The sequence below is a fragment of the Vigna angularis genome, chromosome 11, assembly GCF_016808095.1.
Source record: "Vigna angularis cultivar LongXiaoDou No.4 chromosome 11, ASM1680809v1, whole genome shotgun sequence".
In the NCBI taxonomy this organism is placed as follows: Eukaryota; Viridiplantae; Streptophyta; class Magnoliopsida; order Fabales; family Fabaceae; genus Vigna; species Vigna angularis.
The window spans coordinates 18,603,974-18,628,089 of NC_068980.1; the positions used below are offsets into that span (position 1 = coordinate 18,603,974).

At 35.7% G+C, this 24,116-nt stretch overlaps 1 protein-coding gene across 1 annotated transcript; it reads left to right on the forward strand.

Moving 5' to 3' along the window:
• Window positions 1–876: 876 nt before the first annotated feature.
• On the forward strand, window positions 877–6,350 carry LOC108332513 (phospholipid-transporting ATPase 1). Its single transcript, XM_017567811.2, has 7 exons — window positions 877–2,789; window positions 2,910–3,216; window positions 3,641–4,343; window positions 4,427–4,550; window positions 4,682–4,901; window positions 5,225–5,683; window positions 5,860–6,350. Exons 1-7 carry the CDS (start codon window positions 1,181–1,183, stop codon window positions 6,077–6,079), a joined length of 3,642 nt encoding a protein of 1,213 aa, XP_017423300.2. The 5' UTR covers window positions 877–1,180; the 3' UTR covers window positions 6,080–6,350.
• Window positions 6,351–24,116: the final 17,766 nt, after the last annotated feature.

Consider the following 24,116-nt stretch of genomic DNA (forward strand, 5'->3'; position numbering starts at 1 on the left):
GTGAATGTTTATTATCTATATTTTTTTTAATAAATATGATTGTTTTAGTAAATTATTTCCATAGATAATATGCATGCTATTTTGCTTGTGTAAAAAAAGTTCTTATCCGTACCTTTTGGATCTATTGGTATTTTATTAATAGTTGATTTTTTTAATTAATTATTTAACATGATTGTAACAAATTTTTAAAGGGATACGATTCCACATAATATAAAAAAAAAGTACGTCAAATGAATATAAAGCTCTTTTTGGGTCAAATTCTGACACCCCTAAACAATGAATAGTAATATTAATATTAATAATAAAAAATCCTCTTCTCTGACTTTCTAGAACATCATCCTTCTATGCCAAAATTAATGCACTAAAAACTAATAATATTTTTGACAAAATTGAATATATTTAAATTGGTTATTGACCCTTATGCATACATGTCTTCATTCTTCTCTCTCAAGAAAGAATTTTCTTCCAATTACATAGATAAACACAATACAATTATGCTATTATTATTATTATTATTATTTTAATTTTTAATTACTACAAGTCAAAGATACCAAAGAACGTTTATTATCTTCAATCTTTTTCTCTCTCGAGAGAGAATTACTTTTCAATTATGTGTTCTTTAAATCATTGAAACAACATTATTTATTAAGCAAAAAACTTTCTAATTTGAGTTAAAAGAGACATAATAAAATTATTAATGGATGATATGTTTGATTAATTAATGCAAATTAATTAATTAATTATCTTACTTAAGTCTAATCTACATCAATAAGTTATTATAATTACTGTTATTATGTGTTTCTAGAGAAACATGGTGTGGCCACCCATTACGACTTGTTCTTCAAAGGTGCAAATTTTTTTCAAAGATTCAAACTTTCATATACTAGTTCTTCATCTTCCCTCTACATCGTCTTTGACCTTAAACCTCTTCCTCCCCAACACGCTTTTTCTTATTCTTCCTCAACAATCTCACACCTCTTTCATATATACCCTTTTCTCTGTTTTCAACTACCCTTCTCAAAGTGTTCAGGTTAAACTGCTACATATATTTTATATTATACATACATAGTTGTTGCACAACCACAACATTAGTTAGTTAGTTCCTTAAATTTTCCAACGCTGCAGTTTTTGTTGTTTCTCCAAGCCTTCACATGTTTTCATTGCAACTGACTCATGAATCATGGGTTCCAAGAGACCACATGTGATCATGACACCGTCGACAACAGCTCCTGATAACTACCAACAAGACCCTTTCTCTGTTAATATTTCTGAACTCCCAACATCAAATTCAAATTTTGGCAACGTCTTCAACCCGTTTGAGAACACTCTTGTTAGCTCATCATCACGCAGAAGTTCCATGTCCAATCGCTCTTCTGGGAGCAAGAGCAACAACTCCATCCATGAAGTGAGTTTGAGCGGCTCGGCATCCAAATCCATTCCCGTTAGGTATGGCTCAAAGGGTGCAGATTCTGAAGGACTAAGCGTGTCTCAGAGGGAACTCAGAGATGAGGATGCGAGGTTAGTGTACATAAACGACCCTTTGAAAACGAATGAGACCTTTTTGTTTGCTGGAAACTCTATCCGCACGAGCAAATACTCCCTCCTCAGTTTCATTCCCAGGAACCTTTTTGAACAGTTTCACAGAATTGCTTACGTGTACTTTCTCATAATTGCCATTCTCAATCAGCTTCCTCAGCTAGCAGTTTTTGGAAGAGCTGTTTCGATCTTGCCACTGTCCTTTGTGCTGTTTGTCACAGCTGTGAAGGATGCGTATGAGGATTGGAGAAGGCACAACAGTGATAAAGTTGAGAACAATAGGTTGGCATCGGTTTTGGTTGATGGAAACTTTTTGGAGAAGAGCTGGAGGGATGTTAGAGTTGGTGAGGTGATAAAGATCAAGGCAAACGAACCCATCCCCTGTGATATTGTGTTGCTCTCAACCAGTGATCCAACTGGGGTTGCATACGTGCAGACTATTAATCTAGATGGGGAGTCAAATTTGAAGACAAGGTATGCAAAGCAAGAGACGCATGGTAAGGAGGGGTTTGGTGGGGTGATCAAGTGTGAGAAACCCAATAGGAACATATATGGATTTCTGGCTAACATGGAAGTTGATGGCAAAAAGTTGTCACTTGGATCCTCCAACATTGTGCTTCGTGGATGTGAGCTCAAGAATACTACTTGGGCCATTGGTGTTGCTGCGTATTGTGGGAGTGAGACCAAGGCTATGCTGAACAACTCAGGAGCTCCTTCTAAGAGGAGCAGATTGGAGACACGCATGAATTTTGAGATCATTTGGCTCTCTTTCTTCCTCGTGGCATTGTGTACAATCACCTCAGTTTGTGCTGCTGTGTGGTTGAAGCGCCACAAGGATGAGTTGAATCTGTTACCATATTATAGGAAACTAGATTTTTCAGAGGGGGAAGTGGAAAGCTACGAATACTATGGATGGGGGTTTGAAGTTCTCTTCACATTCCTCATGTCAGTTATAGTGTTCCAGGTCATGATTCCCATTTCCTTGTACATTTCCATGGAGCTTGTGAGGGTTGGTCAGGCCTTCTTCATGATCCGAGACAACAGAATGTATGATGAGGAAACAAAGTCAAGGTTTCAGTGCAGAGCTTTGAACATTAATGAAGATTTGGGGCAGATTAAGTATGTTTTCTCGGATAAAACTGGCACACTAACTCAGAACAAGATGGAGTTTCAATGTGCAAGCATCTGGGGGGTTGATTACAGTTCTACAGAGAACAGCATGGAGGGTGATCAAGTTGAACATTCTGTGGAAGGTGAGATTTAGTTTACTCATTTATTCTAGTACACACCTATTTAGCATTGCCTTATCATGATTTTGGTTACTGGTGAAATAGTAATACAAAATGAATTTTTTTGTCTTATTATGTGCTCAGTGGATGGAAAGGTCTTCAGACCAAAGATGAAGGTGAAAGTTAATCCAGAACTTTTGCAGCTAGCAAGAAGTGGATTTCTCAATTTGGAGGGAAAACGGATTCATGATTTCTTTCTAGCACTGGCAACCTGCAACACTATTGTGCCTATTGTTGTTGACTCGCCTGACCCTGATGTCAAACTGATAGATTACCAAGGAGAATCACCAGATGAACAAGCATTAGCTTATGCTGCTGCAGCCTATGGTTTTATGCTAATAGAACGAACGTCCGGCCATATAGTCATCGATATTCATGGACAAAGACGAAAGTAAGTTGAAATTTTCTTTTACTAGTTTCTCTCTCTTTCTCCACAAATGTTACTGACAAACTTCATATTTTTTACGATGGAAATGATGAACCAATTTGTAGTTCACAGTCCTATTCTAGTGTTGTTTAAGCAGATAGGAAATCATGTCTAAATATCTTTGTTGGATTTTCATGTCTGTTTTAGTTGTTAAGAAGTCTTGATTGGAGAATATGCTGTATACAGTTTATGTTTTCTTTGTTCCCTGGCTGTGTAGTATTTATGTTATGATACATGAAAACACATAAAATTTTTACTTATCTTCTTTTTTTGGTGACTTTAAGTTTAACTCTCTCGATGGTTAGGTAATAACATGAGACGAAACCCTCTTCAATGGTTATTACCCTTTTTCTTTTTCTAATGAATCTTCCTATTATGAGCATTGCAGGTTCAATGTTTTGGGTATGCATGAGTTTGACAGTGACAGGAAGAGGATGTCAGTTATATTGGGGTACCCTGACAATTCTGTGAAAGTGTTTGTCAAAGGAGCAGACGCATCCATGCTTAATGTGATAGACAAGTCATTTAACATGGACTTAGTAAGAGCCACGGAAGCGCATCTTCACTCTTACTCTTCCATTGGTTTGAGGACACTTGTTATTGGAATGAGAGACTTGAATGCTTCAGAATTTGAGCAATGGCATGCATCCTTCGAGGCTGCAAGCACGGCTGTTTTTGGTAGGGCTGCTATGCTCCGCAAGGTTTCTAGCATTGTGGAGAACAGTCTCAGCATATTAGGAGCATCTGCCATTGAAGATAAACTGCAACAAGGTGTGCCTGAATCCATTGAGTCTCTAAGGATTGCAGGGATTAAAGTGTGGGTTCTGACTGGGGACAAACAAGAAACTGCCATATCCATTGGCTACTCCTCAAAGCTCCTTACAAGCAAAATGAATCAGATTATAATCAACAACAACAACAGAGCAGCATGCAGAAAAAGTTTGCAAGATGCCCTTGTCATGTCTAAAAAGCTCACGTCCACATCTAGCGTTGCCAACAATTCTGGAGGAAGTTCAGAGGCAAATCCAATAGCCTTGATAATTGATGGTACCAGTCTTGTGCATATTCTTGACAGTGAGCTTGAAGAAGAGGTTAGTTTAGTCCTATTCAATCTTGGATGATGTTTACAATCTACTTTACTTCTTGTTGATTTTGGCTACTTCTGTTTATTCAGCTATTTCAACTTGCAAGTAGATGTTCTGTTGTTCTATGTTGCCGAGTTGCTCCACTGCAAAAGGCTGGCATCGTTGCCCTTGTGAAGAATAGGACATCAGACATGACTCTAGCCATTGGAGACGGTAACAGATTTGTTAAAACTTGTCATTCACCTTTTAAAGTTTGGACAACGTTTGAAAATTTAGTAGTATTTTATCAGTTTGATTTATATTGAGTTGCGTTATAGATTCATTATGCTTGTGTTACATTACAGGTGCTAATGATGTCTCAATGATCCAAATGGCTGATGTTGGAGTTGGCATCAGTGGACAAGAGGGACGGCAAGCTGTAATGGCATCTGATTTTGCAATGGGGCAGTTTAGGTTTTTGGTTCCTCTCTTACTGATACATGGGCACTGGAATTACCAACGACTTGGTTACATGATTCTATACAATTTTTACAGAAATGCTGTCCTTGTTCTAGTCTTATTTTGGTAAGTTATTTAATCCAATAATGTGTATAAATTTGTCTGTAACTGGTTTGGTTATACTCTTACAACTTCACATTATCCCACCAATTTCACCTTCAAAAGTTTTTGTTATTGGGTGACAGTGCTTTGAAACCTGCTTTTCATTCAAACATAAACCAACACTGATTGAAAAAGAAAGAGAAGAACATAGCTTTTATATTGACTTTTCACTCGTTCAATTTTCTGCTAAAGTATGATAACAATTGTATTTTTGTCTTTTTTGCTGGTAGAAGTATTCCTCCAGATCTTAACATGTTGGTAAATTTGTTATGTGTATGTGTTTGTAGGTATGTGCTCTACACTGCTTTCACTTTGACAACTGCCATAAATGAATGGAGCACGACGTTATACTCAATAGTCTACAGCTCATTACCAACTATAGTTGTTGCTATTCTAGACAAGGATCTAGGTAAAAGGACACTCCTAAAGTACCCTCAACTTTACGGGGCAGGTCAGAGACATGAGGCCTACAACAAGAAACTGTTTGCCTTGACAATGTTAGATACTTTGTGGCAAAGCATGGTCATTTTCTGGGCACCCCTCTTTGCATATTGGAGCAGCACAGTTGATGTGTCAAGCATTGGAGACCTTTGGACTTTTGGGGTTGTTATTTTGGTGAATTTGCACTTGGCCATGGACGTTGTAAGGTGGTATTGGGTGACCCATGTTGCCATTTGGGGTTCTATTGTTGCAACTTTCATTAGTGTCATGATCATTGAAGCTTTTCCCAATATTCCTGGCTACTGGTATGCATTATCTTTTCCTTTCTTTCTTAATTTTATACTGTAAATCTAATATCCTAGCATTAAGACAATGAGTTTATAGGTTTTTTTTTATTTTTATTCAATATAGGATTTAGACTCACGCTTCGATTATTTCCAATACATAAAAGACTAACCTTTGCATCTCCTTGATTATGCAGGGCCTTCTTCAATGCTGCAGGAACTGGATTGTTCTGGTTATTGTTGCTTGGAATCATAATAGCAGCATTGCTTCCACGTTTGGTTGTAAAATATGTTTATGAATATTATTTTCCCAATGATATTCAGATTTGTAGAGAAGCTGAGAAGATTGAGTATGAGAGAGCTGTTGAAAGTGCAGCAATAGAGATGTTTCCTATCTCAAACATTCTACCAAGATAAGAGAAGTGATCTTCTGTTGTTTTCTTTTTTGTAAAGTTGCATATTCTTTAGTCTACTTTAGAGTTTTTCTATCTGTTTCCGGATTTCATTGGTTGCTATCCGAAGGATAGAGGTTTTGTTATTCAGAGGTTTGTTGAATCTTCATTCTTTTGTATCATAAAATGTAGCATGTTGTAAATTAGCATTGATTAAAGCATAAAAGCAAATAGTTGTTACTTATTGTTATTTTATTATTATTATTATTATTTAGATGAAAGGGCTGAATTCCTTACCTCCTTGATGATGTTGAATTTATATTGTTCAAATTTAGTAATTTATTTTATCTGAAGAATCACAAAGAGTAAATAGAGTATTGATAGAGAATTAAAATTTGGATCATGCAGTGAATTGTTTGTTAAATGTAATACTGGTAGGGACATCTAAGATTGGATTGTTAAAGGGGTGTAACTTTGTTATTTTATCTTCAAGTGTGCGATTCCCATAGCTAAATTTTGGACTACAAAGAGGTGTGTTTTGGAGTTGGGTTATTAGACTGGTGGCATTGCTCAATTTATTAGACTTGGTCCTTACCAACATCGGTTAGACTAAGAAAAAGTTCACAGAAAAAAAAAACTCAGAAAAAAAAAGTTTGATGGTTGTTGCTCACAAAATGTGCATGAATCAGGTTAATCCACGAAAAACTTTTAAAATAAAAAATATTAATTGGTTCAATCTTTTAAAAATGAGAATGAAAAAAATTCTTTACAGTATTTTTATACACATGAAAAAAAAATACTAATTGTTATCCAAATTCATATTTCAAGTCTATTCCAATTAATTGAATTATCATTTGATTAGATATGGATAATTTTTTAAAAATTCAAAATTAAGTTTGAGTCAGTTATATAATTTTAGACTAGATTAGATTTTGATAAAACAATAACGAGTGAGATCAAACTAAGAAATTAACATGAGTAGGATCAAATGGGCAATGTCAAGTTAAATTAGGTTAGGACCGTATCAAGTTAGTCTAGTGAGACTTAGATTGGGACAAATTAGGTTGGACTTAGATGAGCTCAATTCAAGTCGGGCTGACATGTATATGACTTAGATCGAGTTGAGACGTGTCTAACTTAGGTTAAACTAAGACAAACATGGCTTAGGTTGGTCAAAGACTAGCCTACATTAGGTTGGATTGAGACTTGACCAACCCAGGTTGAGCTAAGACAGGTTGGACCACATAAACCAAGTTAGAGTGAGTCCAAAATGGGCTTGGCCTAGGTAAGGTCAAGTCAGGTTAGGGTTAAGTAAGGTTGAGTCAAGTTGGGCTCAACTTAGATTGAGAAATTTCGAGTCCATGTTCGGCCAAGTTAGGTTTGGTTCATATCAGGTAGGGTGTAGTTAGGTTAATTCAAGTTAAATTTAGGTCAAGCGAAGTTGGCTTAAGAATAGAACAGGTTGAGTTGGGTTAGGCCTAGGTCAGGTTGGCTTGGTGGATCAAACCCAAGTTAGACTAGTTCGAGTTAGGCTTAGGCCAGTTAGGTTAGAACGAATTTAGGTAAGGCTAGAAAGTTACGCGAGATTGGGTTGGACCCAGATGTATTGGGTTAAGTACGACCGAGGTTAGGCTGAGATTGAGCTAGGTCGAGCCCATATCAATTTAGGTTAGGTTAGGGAGAACTCATGTCAAGTTGGCTTGATCTTAACCTAGGTTAGGATAACTCATACCAGATTGAACTTAAGTTAACGTTTGTTGAGTTGGATCAAGCTCAAGTTCAACCAAACTAAATCAGACTGAGTTGGCTCTAATGTAGGTTAGGCTAAGTTGGGTCAGACCCAAGTTAGGTTGAGTCTAAGTCAGGAAAGGTTAGGTTAGGTTGGGCCTAAGTCATGCAAGATAGGTTGCTGAGCCCAAATTAGGATGAATCTAGCTAGGCTTAGGTAGGTTAGGTTAGGCTCCAACCTTATAATTAGACTTATTAATTTGGCACAACATAGAGGGTTTAATCCTTACCCACATGGATTGGGGCCAAAAACACCACAAGGATAAAATGCCCACATAAGAAGAACTTCAAAGGGTCAAAATAACAATAAAATCGCCATATGCATGGTTTATTTAAGTTGGTCTCAAGTCAAACCAAGGTTAATAGAGTCCTATTGTGTTGAATCCATCTTACATTGGATATAGTTGAGTAACACCACAAAAGGTCGAGTTGAATTAAACCCACATAGGGTTGAGTCTAGTTGGGTGCACCACAGGTCGAGGTAAGTAAAACATATATCAGACTAAGTCAAGTAGAGCTCACTTGAGTCCAATCAAGTCAAGTCAAATTGGACCTATGTCATGCCTAATTAAGTTAAGCCCATATTAGGCCAAATAGAGTCGAGCCCATGTTGGATCAAGTCGGATTAAGCTCACATTGAACCCACGTCAAACAAAGTCAAGTCAGGTGATAACGGTTAATTTTACGTGTATTTGTGTATATATTTTGGTGAATAAATCAACTCCTTCATAGCTTTTACCTTGTTTTATCCCAAGTTTAGTGTGCTTTCATTTTTTCTTGTGTTTTAGTTAGTATATGCTTAGTTTACCTCTAATATCTCTTTGAGTATGAAATAAGAAAATAGAAAGCAATTCTAGTGGAGAAAAACAAGTTTGAACTCAAGAAAACATGATTGGACAAAAAAAGATGGATTTCAAGTGAATACCCACACTAGGTGCCACAAGAGTCATGTTCAATGTTGCAAACACAATGAGCAAACGAAAGTATTCACTTGGCACTATTCACTATTCATTTGGCATTGTTCACGTGTTGACTGACACTGTTCATTCGTTGACTAACACTACTCATGCGTTGACTGACATTATTCATGGGTTGACTAACACTGTTCACTCGCTGGGTGAGTTGACCTTTTGGCTGGTTGAAGTTGACTAGTTCGCTGAGCGAGAATTGAAGCTCGTTGGACAAGCTTGTTGAACCAGAAACGCCTAAAATAGGTATTTAGTCATGTTTTCGTAGAGGTTTTGGAGATTCTTCTCCTCCTAGACTTGATTCTTCACCTAAAGCGACTAGGAAAGGCTTTTGGAGGCTGTTTGGGGTGTTGGGAAGCTCTCTCTTCTCCTCTTTGAGCTTCAAGCTTCATCAATGGTTATTTTGTCCTTTTTGGGTTGAAGAAGAAGATGAGTCATGAATTGGTGATGAAGATGCGAAGGGGAAGCATAATTAGAGCATGGAGCAGCTGCAAAGAACCTTGGGAAAGTTGTACACCTCTTTATGGTTTCAATTTCTTCCTTATCTCTTCAATTTTGTAGAACCTTAAATTCTCCACCATGAAGGACTTTTCCTATTTGTTGATATTGGTTGTAAAACATGGAATTCTTATGTATTTTGTGATGTTAATGCTATATGTTTTTCAAATTCATGTTAGTATTCAATTTTTATGCTTAATACCTGCTTTGGATTGGCCACCCATGCATGAATTGTGGTTCTTGATGTATTAGGAAATATGATTTGAACCTAAAACTGAAATTAAACACTTAATGGATGGAAGATGTTTGTGAATGCATGAGAATGAAGTGGATGAAATTCTAGTCTTGATAAATTGTAAATACTCTATGTTAAATTTCCTTGCACACCAACTGTTTGATAAAAATACCAAAAAAGTTTCTTGTGTTTTTGTGCACTTTAATGTATAATTGAGTTATGAAAGGAAGAGTTGTCATGTGTTTCACAAGTCCCTTGGGAGAATGATATTTATCACTTGCTACGCTGCGACTGGTGCACTTGTCGTTGGTTTTGCAAGGACAAGTCCAACTGTAGAAAAGGGATTAACTCAAGTCAGACCAAGGACAAGTCCAAAATAATAAGTAGATTGAATGCAAAAGAATATATGTTTGGGGATTTTCTAGCGAAAACAAAAAGTAGTAACCAACAAGTAAAATACAAATGTAATGAATTTAAATGAAAACCAATTAGACAAAATGCAAGACAAGCTATAACATAAATTAAAAGACATAAATTAAGGTAGCATAAACTTAACTAGTATGAAAAAAGGATAAACAAATGGGAAAAAAATGAACCCAAAATTATGTATGATTGAAAACAGACCAGTGCAAGGTAAACAAGAAAAGTAAAATATGTCTTGGAAAAGCTATACATCAAGGAAAGTAGACAAATTATCAAACCAATGAATAAAAGTTAAAAGAAAAGAAATTATCCAGCTATTACTCAAAACTCAATATAATTATGATCAATAGCAAAGTGGAAAATTCTAATAGAACAACAACATTAGTCAGGGCCTTGTAGTTAAAACATGATATTAACCCACTAGAAATTAAAATGGAACTAGGAAATCAACACATCATTATAAGAAGCTCAAAAATGCAAAGGTCAAGTCTACTAAACTAATAAAACAATGACCAACTAAACCTATGGAACCAATGAGAGCAACAACGTGTATTCAAGTGGAGTGCAGAAGCATTAGTTGAAATTGAAAGCTTATAAAGATGTAAGGTAACATTGGACTAAGATGGATTCAACATAAATAAGTATTCATCTAAGCAGCAACAAGAAAAATGCATGAAACATATAGTAAATAGATGTGGAACGTCTAGTGTTAGGACATCTATCCCAATCAAAATCAATATAAGAAATAAGTTTCTCAATAAAGGTCGATTATAAGTGCAAACCATACTATAAGATACCCTAAACATAACGTAGAACGCATTTCTATGCTAGCATCTTCTTAATGCAGGGCATGCTCTGATATCATGTTAAGAAGTAGACTTTACGTCTAACTTAACCCCATAAAACTGACTTGTAAGGTGAGGTTTTCATTTGCACCCATTTATATACTCTAAATTGGTCTTATCTTTAGTCTATATGGGATCTCGAACAAACCTCATTCACATCAAGATACATACATTTTGAGCGTGAGACTAGACATTAATGAATGATCTAATAGCAAACTGGTAGCGGGTAGAACAATTGATCCAACAAACAACAAATTTCGCTATGATAGCCTCTAATATGTGGCTCAAATAACATTTAAGGGTGTATGATAGCTTGAACTTCTTATTAATTGGAAATAGGTATAAGTACTAAAGCAATATGACTTTAATCAACTCTCTAATTTATGTAAAACATAATTACTGAAAACTACTAAATTAACTACAGGAAACTGATTAGCTTAATTATAGGAGAATAGTCCCTAACCTAATTGCAGGAAATTAATTGGGTTAATTATAAGCACTAGTGTAGCGAAGAGCATTGCACCGATTTTTTTTTTCCATTATACTTCAGCTCTACAACCGAAGCACATATAGGCAAAGCAAAAAAAGAAGAGTTTGAGCTTCGATTCCTAACCAAAGCGTATACTTCATAAATAAGCTTCAATTGGTAAGACAATTTAAGCATAAAATGATTAAAAATAGGTTTAATGTTTCGGTAGGTTCCTATTTTCGTCCAGAATCTAAAATAGGTCCCCTTCTTTTTCGACGTCTCAATTGGGTCCCTATTTTTGTAAAATTCAACCAATTAGAGGCTTGCCGTCAAATTGGGGAAACGAACGTTAAGATTGGATTACGGTGGCATGGTCTGTGTATTGTTTAATCAGACGTGGCGTTATAAATGTGTTTGAATTGTATTTTGTATTAAAAAATGGATTATAGAGAGGGAAAATCAGATTTACTTAGGGCAAACTGGGTAAAAGAAAATAAATTAAGTGCAGCCCTTTCTCTGTAATTGAGAAATTGAAATCAGATTAGGGAAAGAAGATTGGGGCTTTGTTTTAGGGTTCATAGGAGAAAAAGGGATTGTTTTTTGTTCCATTGGAAGAGATGGATAATGAAATGCAGAAGTCGAATTCTTGTTCATCTTCGACATGCAATGGATGACGGAATTGCAACTCTAATGTCATTTTTCGTGGTGGTGGAGTATCAACGCTTGATGGTGTATCACTCGTTTGCCTGTGTGGAGAGAAGACAATGGTAAGAACAGCTCAAACTGCTAAGAACAGAGGGAAAAAATTTTGGGGATGTCCTAAGTACAAGGTAAAAGAACGTGGATGAGTAGTGTTTTTTTTTTAGTAGAAACTCGCTTTAATTGGGTTTTTTTTTTGTACAGAATGGACATGAAGTAGGTGGTTGCAATTTCTTCAAATGGTGTTGTGACGATGGTATTGAGAAAAACTATATGAATCTGAAGTGGGAAGAAAAGCATGAGTGTTTGTCAAAGATAGAAGAAATGGGAGGTGGAACGAAGATGATGAGTGATTTGCAGAAATCTGTTGACGTTGTGGAGAAATGAATAAATGTGTTGATAGGGTTGGTTTTTTTTATTTGTATGCTTAATATTATTGTAATTTCGATATGGATGATAAATCCATAATATAGTAGTGTTGGTCGTTTTGTTAGGATGAAATTAGTAGGGTTTTTCGTTTTGTTAGGATGATACTCATGATGTTAAAGTGAGTTTGGGAATGTATTTGCCTGTAATAAATTAAGGTTTTTGGTTTAATGGTATATGAATGCGGACATACAGAAACATGTTGAGATGAATGAATCAGAGTTGTTTGTGAAATTATGGATGGACACTAAAATACCGAATGGTATAAAGGAACCTAATACCGAACGGTATAAAGGGGGAGGGACTGAACGGCCGAATAGTTTAAAGGGGGGAAGGAGTAAAGGGTTGAACGGTATAAAGGAACCTATTGAAAATAGAATGGCTTAGTTTCAATACCAAGAGGAGGGGCGAATTGGTGAAACACAACAATAATGTTTTCTTTAAATCTTTTTCGCAAAGTAGATGCCTTTAAAAGCTTTATTGAAACGCAAGGAAAAAGACTTTGTAGTGCAGCGGAATATAGTCGAATGAGTAAAATGTAAAGTCAACTGAATGTAACAGAGTAGGAATAGAAAGATCAAACGCTGAGTTTTTATACTGGTTCGGCCATGCCTACATCCAGGGTCCTTCCACCAAAGAAAGCAAATGCGCTATAATGATCAAGGTTTTTACAACAAGGCTTTTATAGCGACATCCACGTCAAAAATATAAAACACCTCTCTAACCCTCTAATTGAAATATAGGCATATACAAACAAAGAACAGCAGCAAGATGTCCCCTCTCCTGTAGTTTTTAACACTTTGAACAATCCTCAGAGTCCAAAACGTCGCACGTTCTCTTCCTGTAATCACAACAGGGCAACTTCAATCTTCACAAGATTGATAGAAAACGATCACGAAATAGACACCTCAAGTGCAGGTTGATCAGACAATAAGAGCACACAGATTCTTGCTCGTCAAGCAATCACCAAAGATGAACACCATAGTCTTCTTGATGAATTCTTGGAGCTTTCACACTCTCTACAAGAGATCAATCGTATGAAAGAAATCAATCAAATCGTTAGAATCACAAAAAGTTCTTGTAGAAAACAAATTCGCGTCAATTTATAGCAATTCGCAACTCTGACGCATTTTAATCGACTTAGCTACTAATGTAGTCGAATACAACACTTTAGTCAAAGCAGTAAGCAGCAATAAATGCAGTTAATTGATTGGACAACTAATGCAGTCGAATCACAATAAATGCTTGGTCAACATATTTAAAAATATAGTCGTTGTAACATTAAATTCAAGCATTAACAGAATTTTAAAACTGTAACAAACTTAGTCGAATGCATGTTGCATGTAATCGACTATACAACACAATTAAAAAAAGTTTTGATAAACTCTCTCTTCAAAAATTCTCACAGCACACTTTGAAAAAGTTTGTGCAAAGCCACGAGTTTTAATTGACTTACTTCATAATGAAATCGACTTAAAACTGTTGTTTTGCCACATATTACAAGTTCAACAAAAGTGCATGTGGTTTTCCTTTTCTCAAATATATGTCATGCATTCACAGATAAAATCTCATGTAAAATATAGTGAATTGCGGGAATGACAGTATCAACACAAACATGTTCTAAAATAATCATAAACTTGAAAGTTATGAACATGTAACACATAAATACATGTGTTATTAATAATGTGTTGTCATCATCAAAAACCAGAAGCTTTGAGATTGTAAACCAGTGCTCTCCCTATCAACAATCTCAACAATCTCCCCCTTTTTTGATGATGCACAACCATGATTAATAAACAACCATGTTGTACAAATCAAATCATATCATATCAAAATGTATCAGAGCAAATTATCAAAATGTATCAGAGCAAACGTGTTGAAATATATATCAGAGAATATCAGATCAAACAAAATGTATATCAGAGCATTCTCCCAGCATTTGGTAGCTCAAAATGAATATCAGAACATTCTCCCAGCATTCTCCCCCTTTGTGCATTACCAAAAAAGGTATGCCTTATGATAATGATATGCTGACAAACAGTTATTCAGAGATGCATCAGTAAATCATATTAATCAAACAATGATGCTCCCTTGTCACAGATAATCACATGATAAAGATATAATCTCCCCCTAAAGTGTAGGCATGTGAAATTATCTAAGATCCTATGCAATGCTCCCCCTGCCATTATGCATGTTTTATAATCAAAACCCAAATGCACAATGCAGTATTCACAGAACATTTCAGAGCATGTATAAGCATGTGACAATATTGTATCATATCAGAAATTGTGTAAACACATCAATGAAGCATAGATACAATATCAATCAACAATCTCAATATTATCACAATTAACTTCAATCAATTAAGAGAACATAGATATATTGAAAATGAAACAATCAACAGTATATGATCAATAATCAGAATAACCGAATTCCAAATCATGGAATTTATAATCCTTGTTAAACAGTAATCGATTGATCCACTGTTGTGATCGACTTCATTGCTTTCCTTTTGAATTGTATCTCCAGTAGTTATCCAGAAGCAATGTTCCTGCAAAACCTTTCAAGATCTTTTCCAGATCAAGCATTTTAGACTCATTGTAATGCAAGAATTATTACAGGTATAATCTTTGTGTGTAAATGTATGAATGCAATGATAAACAATAAAGCAATCAACTTCATACATAACATAATCGACTTTAATCAGATATAAACAGATTCAATATAGAAATAATTCTGATTTCATTAATTGACAAAAGATATTACAATCAGATAACACTAATACAGAATGGCGTAAAATCCATTAACAAAAACAAGCACTAAAACAAACAAAACATCCAAACAAACAAAACACATGACACTAGACTGTAAACACAAGACCCCTATTCTGAGTAAGAAGTTTCCATAGATTCTTCATCAGATGAGCTTTCTTCCCTTTGCTGTTGAGTAGCATCATATCTCCTTTCCCATTGATCAACCCTTTCATTTAGACATCTAAATTGATCAACCATATATCTTTCAAAGTTAGTTTCAGGAACAAAATTCTTCTTGTCCTCATTCATGACACAGTTGCTTCCAGAACTATACACTAACCCTTCTTCTCCTTTAAAGCACCAGTCTCTCACTATTTTTACCAGGCCAAAACTTGCAATAGTGTTTCTGTTTATTACATTTGTGCAATTACATGAGCACTTTTGTTCTCCACTAATGTTCACACATTGTAGAATTAGTAATTTGTTAATCAGTACAGCATATGGCAAATAATGAGAGTTACTGAGGGCAGCTTCAGCCATATGATCTTTGAGAACCTCCACCCAGTTGGTGGAAATGTCATTTTTAATAGCATGCAAGAGGCAGACGTCTTTTGTAGTCATTTCATCCTACATCATTCTTCCAAGCAGAATCACCCAATCAAGAAGATGGGCAGTTATCCTTTCTTCCATTTGAAGACCTTCATGCATGTAAAGTCTTTTTCTTATGTCTCTTCCTGGAAATCTAAGCCAATCTCTGTAGACATCCTTTTTCTTTAGCCAACGATTTGTTTCAGAGTTTGGTAGATGAGAGAATTGACCTTCAGCCTTTAATCCAACAACTTGAAGCCACACATCATTGTCAATATGGATATTTACACCTTTTACCCTTGACCAAATGTCACCATTCACTATTTTCAAGTTATGGTAGAACACTCTCACCGGATTTGGAAACCAGACACCTTTCATTTGAACTATTGTGGAGAGTTCTTGAGTTTCCATCCATCCTGGGAATTGAAAGCCTTCTTTTTCAAATAACTTAAGTCAAGATGCTTGGGAGTAACCACAATCTTGACTCGTCCATGAAGAAATCTTTCTCTTGTATCATTATCATTGATCCACCCTTCAAAATTAGCACCTCTTGTGACCGCCATTTCTTTTCCTTTACTCCTTCTAGAGGGTTGAGATGAAGATGACATCTGATGCAGAGTGCTTGGAAACACTTCTTCAGTCTAGGGTTACTGGAAATATCCTTACCAACCTCACTAAATGCTATCACAGTTCCTCAGACATGACATAATATAAGGGTGCAAATCATAATCACCAAAATAAGCCCACATTTAAATTTTCAAACATAGAAAGCCCATGATAGAGATATCTAGTCGATTTCATTAATTTCAAAGTTGACTTCTGTAAGATAAAAGGTTTTCACAAAACAAAAACATACATACAGTAATATGTAATCGACTAAGTACTTAATCCAATCGATTAAAAGTCGTAGAAATTAATTTTCACAGAAAACAATCTCAATCACACAAACATCAATCATACATTCACAAACAATTATTCAAACAAATGTCATGCATGATGTAGTGAGATAATAATCGTTACCACTTCTAGATACTCAAGAACTTTGATATCATCAAGTTAGTTCATTCATGAGTTCTGCATTGCTACAACATCATCTGCTATCCTGCAAAACAATTTAGATTTTTGATGCAGGTACCCATTTGAATTTGGGTCCTTGTTTGTTAGCAAAAAGTTGTTCCTTGGGAATCCATCTGTATAATCCCTTTGGAACACCAACATTTCTAAAATAGCAGTTTCTTACTGTATGACCAAGTGTATTGTAGTAAAAGCATGCATTAGTAGTAGGTTTACTCAGATCAATAAATTTCTTTGAGTTTATCCTATTACTTTTAGCCTTATAACCAATACCTTGTCTATAGATAGCTCTTCCAGATGATCTCAACACAGCATCAAGATTTTCTTTACCTTGAGTGAATTTTGCCAATGTGTTGGTTAAGTACTCAATTTTCTCAACATGTAGAGGACAGTTATCACACTCTTTCTCAACAACTTGTACTTCAATCTTTACTGTCTTTGCAGATTTCAGAGCTTCTTCAATATCTTTTTCAAGCTTTTCATTATCCTACACAAGATTATCAATTTTGTATTCATAATCTCTTCTCTCATATGATAATCGATTCACTTTGTACTGAAGTCGCATTGCCTCTACATGAATTTCCTGAAATGCATCCAGTAGCATGTGGTACTTGACTTCTATTGTTTCATTTTCGAATTCACGATCACTATCATTGTCTGATTGTGCAGAGCCTGCCATGAAGCATAGATTTGATTCTTCTTCGCGATCACAGTCTTCATCACTTGAAGATTCTTCATCATTGTTTTCCCAAGCAATATAAGTTTTCCTCTGCTTCATGTTTTTGTCCTGAGGATACTTGGAGAATTCTTTCTGCTTGTTCTTCAAGTCTGGACAGTCAGGCTTGATATGACCATTCTTTCCACATTCATAACATTGAACAGTTTTGCTTCTTGAACTCTTCTTTCCTCCTCTTGAGAAACCTACATTGTTAATAAGTTGACTTTTATTTTTCATAAACCGATTAAAGTTTCTTACCATCATATTCATCATTTCTTTTTCTGGTATATCTGCATCTGATTCAGTTTCAGGTTCATGAATCTTTGTACCTTTCTTCCTTGTGGCTTTTACAGGAATCGATTTCTTCTCTTCAATTTCTTCTTCCTCCTTTAGCCTTCCAAGCTCCAGTTCATGTTCTCTGAGTCTTCCAAACAGTGTGGCCATGTTCATGTTGGTCAAGTCTCTTGATTCAGAAATTGCAGTAACCTTGGGTTGCCAGCTTCTATTCAGACTTTTCAATATCTTAATATTGATCTCTTCTTTGTAAAACACTTTTCCTAGAGCCATGAGGTGGTTGACTATATGCATGAATCTTTTCTGCACCTCGTAGATAGTCTCACCAGCCTTCATTCTGAATAATTCATACTCTTGTATCAATGAATTCTTTCTGGCTCGTTTGACTTCTTATGTGCCTTCATGCGTGACCTCCAAAACGTCCCACATTTCCTTGGTTGTCTTGCATTGTGAAATCCTGAAAAATTCATCCATAGTTAGTGCAGAAGCAATTACGTTACGTGCTTTGACATCATATTGTGCTCTACGATTTTCATCCTGAGTCCAGTCAGAACAAAATTTTCAAAACAGTTTTTCCATTGATAACATCAGTTGGCTCAAATGGACCGTTTAGTGTTGCATCCCAAACACCTTTATCCACGAATTCAGAAAGATTTGCATCCGGAATGGCTTAGTTTCAATACCAAGAGGGGGGTTGAATTGGTGAAACACAAAAATAATTTTTTCTTTAAATCTTTTTCGCAAAGTAGATGCCTTTAAAAGCTTTCTTGAAACGCAAGGAAAAAGACTTTGTAGTGCAGCGAAATATAGTCGAATGAGTAAAATGTAAAGTCGACTGAATGTAACAGAGTAGGAATAGAAAGATCAAACGCTGAGTTTTTATACTGGTTCGGCCAAGCCTACATCCAGTGTCCTTCCACCATAAGAAGCAAATGCACTATAATGATCAAGGTTTTTACAACAAGGCTTTTATAGCGACATCCACGTCAAAAATATAAAACACCTCTCTAACCCTCTAATCAAAATATAGGCATATACAAACAAAGAACAGCAGCAAGATGTCCCCTCTTCTGCAGTCTTTAACACTTTGAACAATCCTCAAAGTCCAGAACGTCGCACGTTCTCTTCCTGTAATCACAAGATTGATACAAACTGATCACGAAATAGACAACTCAAGTGCAAGTTAATCAGACAATAAGAGCACACAAATTCTTGCTCGTCAAGCAATCACCAAAGATGAACACCATAGTCTTCTTGATGAATTCTTGGAGCTTTCACATTTTCTGCAAGAGATCAATAATCTGAAAGAAATCAATCAAATCGTTAGAATCACAAAAGTTCTTGCAGAAAACAAATTCGCGTTAATTTATAGCAATTCGCAACTCTGACGCATTTTAATCGACTTAGCTACTAATGCAGTCGAATCACAATAAATGCTTGGTCAACATATTTAAAAATATAGCCGTTGTAACATTTAATTCAAGCATTAACAGAATTTCAAAACTGTAACAGACTTAGTCGAATGCAGGTTGCATATAATCGATTATACAACACAGTTAAACAAAGTTTTGAAAAACTTTCTCTTCAAAAATTCTCACAACACACTTTGAAAAAGTTTGTGCAAAGCCACGAGTTTTAATCGACTTACTTCATAATGAAGTCGACTTAAAACTGTTGTTTTGCCACATATTACAAGTTCAACAAAAGTGCATGTGGTTTTCCTTTTCTCAAATATATGTCATGCATTCACAGATAAAATCTCATGTAAAATATAGTGAATTGCAGCAATGACAGTATCAACACAAACATGTTCTCAAATAATCATAAACTTGAAAGTTATGAACATGTAACACATAAACACATGTGTTATTAATAATGTGTTGTCATAATCAAAAACCAGAAGCTAAACTAGTGCTCTCCCTATCAACAATCTCAACAGAACCTAACACTTTCAACTTAGGCGAATTTGTTACTATGAGGTTGTTATACTTTTTCTACCATTTCACAGGCTTTCTTCTGCCTTTCATGATGTATTTTCGTAAAGGAAACATGATGGTGGTGTTAACTCCTGTTATTCATACTACTATTTTCTCCCATAAAACACAGTAGTCTTTCATCACTACTATAACAAGTCAAAAAAGTACATACATCCAAAACCATATACACATGGCATCATTGTCATTCATAAAGTACATAACAAAAAAACCATAAACATTGTTCCTTAGAAGTGAACTTTACATAATAAGATCCTTAAACTTGGCATCATTGTCATTGATACACACTTTTATGGTTGAGCTTGAGGGTCATGACAAACTTCAGATAATTGTGATAATGGCATGACTAGTTGTTGGGTTGCTTGGTGGCAATGACTCTTATTGTACCCAACCTCCCTACATAGCTCGCATCTCTTGCGCAAACCAGCCTTGCTCAATCGGGAATCATTCTTCCAGGCATAATTTTTTTCCTAGGAGGCATGACATCCGGAAAAGGTGTTAGATCCCACATGTTGTTGTCGTTGATTGGGTATACGATTGATGCATATGTTTCTTAATAGGTGGACTTCATAAAGCAAGTTGGAATGAACTGTTGTCCATCAATATTGAGAAACTTCATTGCGGTTAGGGAATGACAACGTGGAATTCCTGTGATGCTTCATCTCATGCAGGAGCATGACAAGTTGTCTATGTTTACAACCAATTTGTCTCCATTGAGGGAAACATGTCTCACTTCAAACAATTTATTTGTTGACCAGCTGTGAACAAAGTTTAATAAAAATTAAGAGAGTTTATGTAGGAATATAGACAACACAACACAATTCAGAAGTGGAGAAGAAAGTTTACCTAGGAATCCAGTGTTTGGTTAATTGGGATTCCTTTGTAAATCTAGTCTGGATCTTTGAACAAATAGATCCTCCAAAGGACTGTTTCTTAGACCTGTTTTTGGCCCATCTTTGCATGATGTACACCCTGATTTCTTCCAGCATTGTTATGATTGTTTTAGTCTTGGTATGAACCAGGACACTGTTGAAAGCCTTACTCATATTGTTGACCAATGTGTCACATTTTGGTGTTGGACTAAATCTGGACCTTGACCAATATCTACAGCACATGATGTAAACAAATGTTAAGAGTATAAATTAGAAAGGGTAAATATATAATTACAAATCTGATTTTGACCTTGGAGGGATGGCTATCAAATGCTTGAATGCGTCTTCATTGACATATTTAATGTTTCCCATTTCCCTCTCCCAATTTTGTGGGTGAGCGGCTGTAGCTGCCCTCCACATCAACCGTTTCAGATTTTTACCAAAAAATTTCTTCCTAAAGTATGAATATAAGTGTCTCACACAAAATCTCTGATCAACACCAGGGAGTAGTTGTTGTATGGCTGGTAGTAGACCATGTGGTTTTAAAATAATAAAGAGGAGTTACGACCATATATAAGTAAAGAATTAATGTAGGAAAGTACCAAATTAAATATGAATATTACCTTTTGTTGGTCTGACACAAAAGTTATTAATGAACATTCTTCTTAACCACCAAGATCATCAATCAAAAGATTCAAAAACCACGACCATCAATCTTTGTTTTCCACTTCTACCACCGCATATGCAATGGGCAACATTTGATCATTTCCATCTCTCCCAACAATTGTTAAAAGCTCACCACCATACTTTCCTTTCAAAAAGGCTCCATCTAATCCAATAATTGGCCTACAACAAACAAAACTGCCTTTGCATGCCTTTAGACAACAGTAAAACCTCTTGAAAATTACCTCACCCTCATTATCCTAACATGCACCTTAACTGTAGATCATGAATTTCTTCCCAACAACTCCTGTGCATAATCATATATCCTCTTATATTATTCCTTAAAGGACCCATCAATGTGATCAGAAGCAATAGCTTTGGCTCTATAAGCCATACACCTAGATATACCTATGTTCCACTTCCTTTGAATTTTTTCACGAATATCTACACCCTTCATTTTAGGATTCTCCCTTACTGTTTTCTCCAACTTTTTGCTCAACCACTTGGCGTCAAGTAACTTTAGGTTGAACTCCCTGCTGCATGTATGAATGTCTATTTTAGTTTTCAGCTGCCATGATTTCACAGCCTCCATATAACCACAATATATGGTCCATGGGCATTCTTCTTTTGCACCAAAGCACTTCATCCTCAATCTTGTTTTGTCATTTTTTACAAACTTTATATTCCTCCCATTTTCCAAGGCATACCCTTTTACAACATCTAAAATATCTTGCTTTTCTGCAAAAAGAAGTCCCTACTTCCCTTGTAAAGTCTACCATACTTTTTGGCATACAAAAAGTATCAAACCTCCCATAACCTTCACTGTCATTAACCTCTTCATCACTATCTGTTGCACTAAGTAATTCCTCAGATTTCCACTCCTTATCTGACAAACTTCTATCATCATCAACATCAATCTTGTTGTCTGAACTCTCAGAAGGACTTTCTATTTCTAGTTCTACTTCCACATTACCATCTATATCACCATCTATATAACATTCAACACTCACATCTACTAGCCCCTCTAAGCACTCATTATTTCCATGTACATCACCTTCATCAGTAGATGTACTCCAACTACAAAGATCAATTTCCTCCTCCACAACGCCTTCACACACATTCAACTATTACTCTTCATCACAATCACCATGATCTTCAACTTCAACTTCAACACCATGAACATCTTCTTCAACCTGATGCAACTCCTCTATGTGACCATGACCTTCAACCTGTACTTGAACAGTTTCACCATCTTCTTCACCCTCATGCACCTCTTCTAAGTCACCATCTACTACAACACCATCACCATTTTCTTCACCCTCTTTTTCTACTTCACCATTACCTTCAACTTGTCCTTGATCATTAGTAATATATTCAAGCATATGTATGACTTCCGGCTCAGAAACAACATGTACAACGTATAAATGAACATCACCATTAAGCCTATCTAAGTTAGCCATATGCATGGCACCAGTGTCATCAATCAATTCTTCCAACCTATTTTCCAACACTGAACCCCCTCTTACACAGTACCATAACTATTTAAAATTATCATATCCAAAACTTTTCACTACACTAACAACCACAAAATAACTCCACATATCAGGGTCAAAGGACAAAGTTGTTGTCTCCTCATCATACTTTAGGGTACCATCATTAATGAACTTCCCTCCATGGTGGAAAACATAATATAAATATATCTACACACCTATTATGTAAACATATGACGACAAAAAAAAAATATTAACACAATAAAATAACACATTCAGACAGAGTCAAATAACTTTAAATATACATGGGGGACCATCGAAATGCAATGAACGCAGACCAAACCATACATCAATGGGAGACCACCACCGAATATTGTAGTTTCCCAACTATAAAAACTAAGACAATAAAGCACAAACACTGACCTTCGTTCAGATTAACCTCCACTCACCACATGCTTCAGCCTCGTGCTTCCAACGACACCAGGTCTCACACCTCTCTTCGTGCTTCAACTTCTTCCAAACGTCGCACATGCACCCTCGCGCTTCCAATTGAAAACGATTTTTTTCTCCCACAAACCCTAATACGAAGCCCCAATCTGATTTGGATTTCTCAATTGCAGGGTTGCACTTAATTTATTTTCTTTTCCCATTTTTCCCTTAAAGTAAATTTGACTTCCCCTCTCTGCAATCCAATTTTTAATACAAAATAACATTCAAACTCATTTTTAATGCCATGTCTGATATTGAACATGCTACGTAACCCAATCTTAAACGGTTGTTTCCCCAATTTGACAACAAGTCTCTAATTGATTCAATTTTACAAAAGAAAAAGAAGGTGACATATTTGAGATTCTTGACGAAAATAGAGACCTACTGAAACATTAAACTTTAAAAATAAAATAAAAAATTAAATTAATAGGTTTTGGTCAAACAACCAAGAATGAGAGTGAAAGAGACCAAAACCAACCGCTCAAACATGAACAACCAACCAGGACAACATCAATGTTGTGACCTCCAAAACACAACAGATCAAGACCAACACACACCTATAATGTTGTGATGCCCCAATGCGAAAAGATGACAATGGTCACCAAAATGCAGCGCAGACACCAAAACAAAAAGAAAACAAGTTTGGAGAAAGAAGAGAAAAACAAGTTTGGAGAAACAAGAGAAAAACAAGAACGAAAGAAAAAGATAAATGAGAAACAAGAAGAAAGATAAACGATAATGAAGACAAAATCGAATCTCAATAAAGGCTATAATGG